Source organism: Muscardinus avellanarius (assembly GCF_963383645.1).
Source record: "Muscardinus avellanarius genome assembly, chromosome: 3".
In the NCBI taxonomy this organism is placed as follows: domain Eukaryota; kingdom Metazoa; phylum Chordata; class Mammalia; order Rodentia; family Gliridae; genus Muscardinus; species Muscardinus avellanarius.
This window is the reverse complement of record NC_137788.1, coordinates 116,687,441-116,693,491: the sequence shown is the minus strand read 5'-3', so window position 1 is coordinate 116,693,491 and position 6,051 is coordinate 116,687,441. Positions and strand designations below refer to the sequence as shown.

The 6,051-nt window shown below is 47.5% G+C and overlaps 1 protein-coding gene across 1 annotated transcript in view; it reads right to left on the bottom strand.

The window, feature by feature from the left end:
• Positions 1–449: 449 nt before the first annotated feature.
• The window catches only part of S100A11 (S100 calcium binding protein A11), a 6,474-nt gene continuing 872 nt past the window's right edge, over positions 450–6,051 (bottom strand). The window contains exons 2-3 of the mRNA XM_080692156.1: positions 1,193–1,338; positions 450–696 (exon numbers count right to left, since the gene is read on the bottom strand). Of these exons, the coding sequence (XP_080548282.1) occupies positions 535–696; positions 1,193–1,333 (303 nt within the window). The 5' untranslated portion in view covers positions 1,334–1,338 and the 3' untranslated portion in view covers positions 450–534. The remainder of the gene's footprint in view (positions 697–1,192; positions 1,339–6,051) is intronic.

Sequence of the window (6,051 nt, the reverse complement as noted above, 5' to 3'; positions counted from 1 at the left end):
ATGGTGGCGCACGCTTGTAATCCCCGTGCTTGGGAGGCGGAGACAGGAGGATCGCGCCGGTTTGGAGCCAGCATCGCTGGCTTAAGAGACCCTATTTCTACATAAAAAAGTTAAAAAATAGGTCTGGGAGTGTAGCCCGTGGGAGTGTATCCCAGAGGTAGAAGGGCTTCCAGGAACCCCAGTACCACCAAAATAAATAAATAAATAAATAAATAAATAAATAAATAAATAAAACAGGGTCTCACTGAGTTGCAAACGGTTTAAGTAGCTGAGGCTGTCCTCGAACCGCAATCCTTCTGTCTCAGCCTCCCCAGTGCTGGGGTTACAAGCGTGCGCCACCACGCCCGGCCTGATTTACCTTCTCCTTGTACTCTATCCTCCGCTGCACAAATACGCCGACTCTTCAGTGTGTGTGTGTATTTTAAAAAAAAGATGTTTTATTACCACCAGCAAGCACGGGCTGTATGGTGTGCTGGGCTCAGGGGAGCACTGGACTGGGTGGACGGGAGAGGCAGGGAGGCCGGCGCTGGGGCCTCAGTTGCATTTCTGGCAAGGGGTGCTCTTCAGGAAGGACTCATGGCAGGCGATGGCTAAGCCTCCAATGAGATTAAGAAATTCTTGGAAGTCGAGCTGCCCGTCACTGTTAAGATCCAACTTCTTCATCATGCGGTCAAGGACGCCAGGGTCCTTCTGGTTCTGCAAAGACAATAATAATAATAAATGATGATGATGATGATGATGATGATGATGATAAATTTAAAAAGCCGGGCGTGGTGGCGCAGGCTTGTAACCCCAGCATTTGGGAGGCTGAGACAGGAGGATCACAGGTTCACAACCAGCCTCAGCTACTTAGTGAGGCCCTCTGCAGCTTAGTGAGACCCTGTTTTCAAATAAAGAATAAAAAATAGGGCTGGGGGTGTAGCTTGGAGATAGAATGCCCCTGGGTTCCATCCCCAGTATCGAAAACAAAATAAAATGAAACAAAACCACATCTTACTTCCGGGCGAAGGCCCTTTAACAATTATGCAGAGCTCTCCAGAGCCTGGCGTGGGCAGCTGTGTGCACCACCGGGCTCAGCGAAGGATGGAGGGGCGAGTGTGGGGAGTCAGCCGCGGGTCCTCCATCCCCGGGCATCCCACCAGGGTCGTGCTTCACGCAGTGGTGGTGGGGGCGAGGGGGCTGGGACCAGTACCTTGGTGAAGGCGCCCAGTTCTGTGTTCATGAAGGCTATGAACTCTGTCTTGGAGAGTTTGCAGCTGGTTCCGTCCCTTCCAGCATACTTCTGGAAAACGGCGATCAAGGACTCGATGCATCGCTCCGTCTCTGTGGGCATTTTTGCTTTGGAAGGAAAAAATAAATAAAACAAATGGTTCAAACGGGCAAGATGTCAAGGGCTAGGATGGTGGAGGGCGCGCTAAAGAACCTTGTCTCCTCGTTTGCCATCAGAGCAGTTTCCCGAGTGCCAAGTTGCTGAGGCTGGCCTCGAACCTGTGATCCTCCTGTCTTAGCCTCTCAAGTACTGGGTTTACAGGTGAATGCCACTGTGCCTGGCTGGGAGATGACATTTTATTTTAATTTTTGTGGTACTGGGGATGGAACCCAGGGGCATTCTACCTCTGAGCTATACCCCCAGCCCGATTTCTTTATTCTTAATCTTTTTTTTTTTTGCTGGTACTGGGAGTGGAACCCAGAGGCTTTCTACCTCTGGGATATACTCCCAGACCTTTTTTTTAATATATTTTTTTGGAAACAGGGTCTCACTAAATTGCTGAAAGCCTTACTAAGTAGCTGAGGCTGGCTTCGAACCTGTGCGATCCTCCTGTCTCAGCCTCCCAAGCGCAGAGATTATAAACCTGCGCCACCACGCCCGGCTTTTTATTCTTAATCTTGAAACAGAGTCTCACTGAGTTGCAAAGGGCCTCACTAAATAGCTGAGGCTGTCCGTGAACCTATGATCCTCCTGTCTCAGCCTCCCAAATGGTGGGATTACAAGCGTGCACCACCACTCCCTGCTGGGAGATGACATTTTAGATGTTCAAAAGTAGATTTCAAGTTGGGCGTGGTGCTACACACTTGTAATTCCAGTACTTGGGAGGCTGAGACAGGAGGATCACAGGTTCACGGCCAGCCTCAGCTACTTAGTGAGGTTCTCTGCAACTCAGTGAGATCCTGTTTCCAAATAAAGAATAAAAAACAGGGATGGGGTTGTAGCTGGGAGGTAGAATGCCCGTGGATTCAATCCCCAGCACCACACGAACACACACATACAAAGTTGATTTCACATTTGAGGGTTAGGAAACACTTTTTTGTGTGTGTGTGTGGTACTGGGGGTGGAACCCAGGGGCTTCTTACCTCTGGTCTATACCCCCAGACCTATTTTTTATTCTTTATTTTGAAATGGGGTCTCACTAAGTTGTAAAGGGCCTAAGTAGCTGAAGCGGGCTTCGAACCGTGATCCTCCTGTCTCAGCCTCCCAAGTGCTGGATTACAAGTGTGCGCCACCACGTCCAGCCTAGGAAACACTCATTTTACATGTGAGGAAACGGAGGCATGAGAGAGGGCAGGCATGGCGGGCCACCCCTAGAATCTAGGATTCCTAGCCCTTTTCTGTAAACCTGGACCTCTGCACCTTCCACTTCCAGGTGCCACTAATTCCCACAGGAATGGTGGGGCTTATTTCAGAGCCAAACCAAGGCTGTGGACGAGCAGGAGTTTCACATTCTGTGTGGGATCTTACTTTTATTACCCTGGAATTCTTCCAGAAAATTCTACAGGGCCAAGTAGGTTATTCCAGGCAGAGGACCTGTTATGCTGCCCCTGGTGGATAAGAGCAGCAACTGCAGGCTTTCTGGGAACCCGCAGGCCACGCCCTTCCTCTGAGACTTGCTCTCAGGACATTACAAAGATTTATAATGGACAATGTCTTGTGCAATGTAGCAGTTAATCTGTCCTAAGGTTGGACTTCCTGGAGCCCAGAGCTGGAGGCTTCCAGGCCCTGTAATGGGCCCAGCTGCACAGTGGCGGTCCCCTGCCCTCCGGCCTGGGGCCTTTCTCTGTCTCTGTCTTCCTAGGCGCTCCCAGCCTAGCTGAGAAGCTGCTGCCCACTGCATCTTTTTTTTTCTTTCTTTTCTTTTTTTGAGGTACTGAGGATGGAACTCAGGGGCATTCTACCACCCAGTCCTTTTTTTTTTTTAAATTTAATTCTTTATTTTGAAACAGGGTCTCACCGAGTTGCAAAGGCCCTAAGTAGCTGAGGCTGTCTACGAACCAGAACCGTGATCCTCCTTTCTCAGCCTCCCAAATGCTGGGATTAGGAGGGTGTGCCACCTCGCCCTGCTGGGAGCTTTTATTTAAAGAAAGGGAAGTGTTGGTTGGAGGAAACCCAAAATACCGCAGCAGCCTGGAAACATGTGTTTGCACAAGACATTCTTATCAAGACTAAAATCTCACCATCTCATACTGTGTCAGATGACTGGAAGAAGGCCAGCTGGGGGGTGGCACAGAGACGGCAGGGAGGAGAGAAGGTTCCAGGCTAAGGAGCCCAGCTTTGTGAGCTTTTTGGACCTTCCCCTGCTCTTTCTTCGCAGAATTCAGATTGCTTTGATTTTCCAGTTTCAACATGCCTTTTTGTTTAATTTTTTTCTGCCTCTGAACATGTAGATTGGGGGGGGGTACTGGAGATTGAAACCAGGGGTCTTCTGAGTTACCACCTAGCCCTATTTGTTCATTAAAAAAATTTTTTTTATATTTAGTGATACTGGGGATTGAACCCAGGGACATCCTACCCCTGAGCTACACCCTCAGCTTTTCATCTTTAACTTGAGACAGGGTCTCACTAAGTGGCTGAGGCTGGGTGCAAACTGGCGACCTCTTGTCTCAGCCTCCCCAGTACTGGGATTACAAGCATGCGCCACCACCCCTGGACTATTTTGATCTTTTTGAAACACGGTTTTGCTAAGTTGCTGAGTCTGGTCTCGAACCTGTGATCCTCCTGGCTCAGCCTCCCAAGTGCTGCTGTAACAGGTGTGTACCACCACACACCCAGCAGAACACTAGTCTAGACTGCTAAGTCACACTGTTTTTTTCATTTTCCTCTTGAAAACGAACTGTTGCTATCAGCCACCAGGAAAAAATCAAAATCTCTCTGCATTTTTTTCTTTTGCCCTCGAGGCAATTCTCTAAAGCAAAAGAAACACAATTATCAAATTATAGAAATGGAATTGCGAACTATGTACAGCTCATGAGGATCTTGGAGACGGTTCCCCAGGAGGCCAAGAAAGAGGAAGGCTTTGCCCAAGATGGTGGTGAATAGAGAGCCCTCCTCATCCCCCTGCACCGGCAGAACGGTGTGGACCATCACAGCAAAGGGAAAATATGATTAATAGATGCCATGAAAAAATTATTTTCAGCCTGGCGTGGGGGCGCACGCTTGTAATCCCAGCATTCTGGAGGCTGAGACCGGAGGATCGCGGTTCGCGGACAGCCTCAGCTACTCAGTGAGGCCCTCTGCAACTCAGTGAGACCCTGTTTCAAAATAAAAAGAATAAGCCAGGCGTGGTGGCGAACGCTTGTAATCCCGGTACTTGGGAGGCTGAGACAGGAAGATCACACAGGTTGGAAGCCAGCCTCAGCTACTTAGTGAGGCTCTCAGCAACTTAGACCCTGTTTCCAAATAAAGTACAAAATAGGTCTGGGAGTGTAGCCCAGAGGTAGAGGCCTTTGGATCCCATCCCCAGGACCACAAAAATGAATGAATGAATGAATGAATGAATGAATGAATAAATAAATAAGGGACAGGGCTGAAGGTGTCTCTCAGAGGTAGAATGTCCCTGAGTTCTATCCCCAGTACTGCAAAAAAAAAAAAAAAAAAAAAAAAAAAAAAAAAAATTCCATTCTATTTTTTTGTACTGGGGAGTGAATTCAGGAGCATTTTGCCTCCAGGCAAACCTGTGATATTTCTGTCTGTTTCCCAAGTACTAGGATTACAGGCTTGCGCCACCACCAAGTTTGGCTTCGTGAAAAAATTAAAAAAAATGCATGTTATGCACTCAATATTTGAGAAAAGCCAAATATATGTGTGCGTGTGTACACACACATATGTGTATATATATGCATATTTATATGTTTATTAATAAATAATTATGTGAATACATATGAAAAAGAAATACAACTGAAAGAATGAACTCAACTATTACAGTTCTCATTCTTTTTTGGGGGGAGGGTGGTGGGTCCTGGAGATAGAATTCAGGAGCATTCTACCTCTGAGCTACACCCCAAGTTCTTCTTTATTTGTTATTTGGAAACAGGGTCTCACTGAGTTGCTAAGGGTCTCATTAAATCGCTGAGGCTGGCCTCGAACCCACGCTCTTCCTCTTCTAGCCTCTCTAGTGCTCCCATTACAGGTGTGTGCTACCTACCACACCCCGTTTACAATTCTCTCTCTCTCTCTTTTTTTTTTTTTCTTTGGTACTGGGGATGGAACCCAGGGACATTTCTACCTCTGAGCAACACCCCCAGCCCTAGTTTTTAATCCTTATTTTGAAACAGGTTCTCACTAGTTTGCAGAGGCTGTCTTTCTTTCTTTCTTTCTTTCTTTCTTTCTTTCTTTCTTTCTTTCTTTCTTTCTTTCTTTCTTTCTTTCTTCTTTTTTTTGTGCTGGGGCATTCTACCTTTGAGCTACACCTGGGCCCCAGCCTGATTTTATATTCTTTCTCTTTGAAACAGGGTGTCTCACTAAGTTGCAGAGGGCCTCACTAAGTAGCTGAGGCTGGCCAGGAACCCAGATCCTCCTATCTCAGCCTCCCAAGAACCCTACGCACATGGGCCACCACGCCCGGCTGCAGGGGCTAGTTTTGAATTTGGCAATTTTCCTGTCTCAGCCTCCCAAGCACTGGGAATACTGGCATGCACCACCACCCCGGACTTATTTTTCTAATTTTGAAACAGAGTCTTGCTAAATTGCTGAGGATGGCCTCAATTACAGAGGCTGACCTCAAACCGGAGATCTTCCTGTTTCAGCTTCCGGATTACAGAGATTACAGGCTTGTGCCA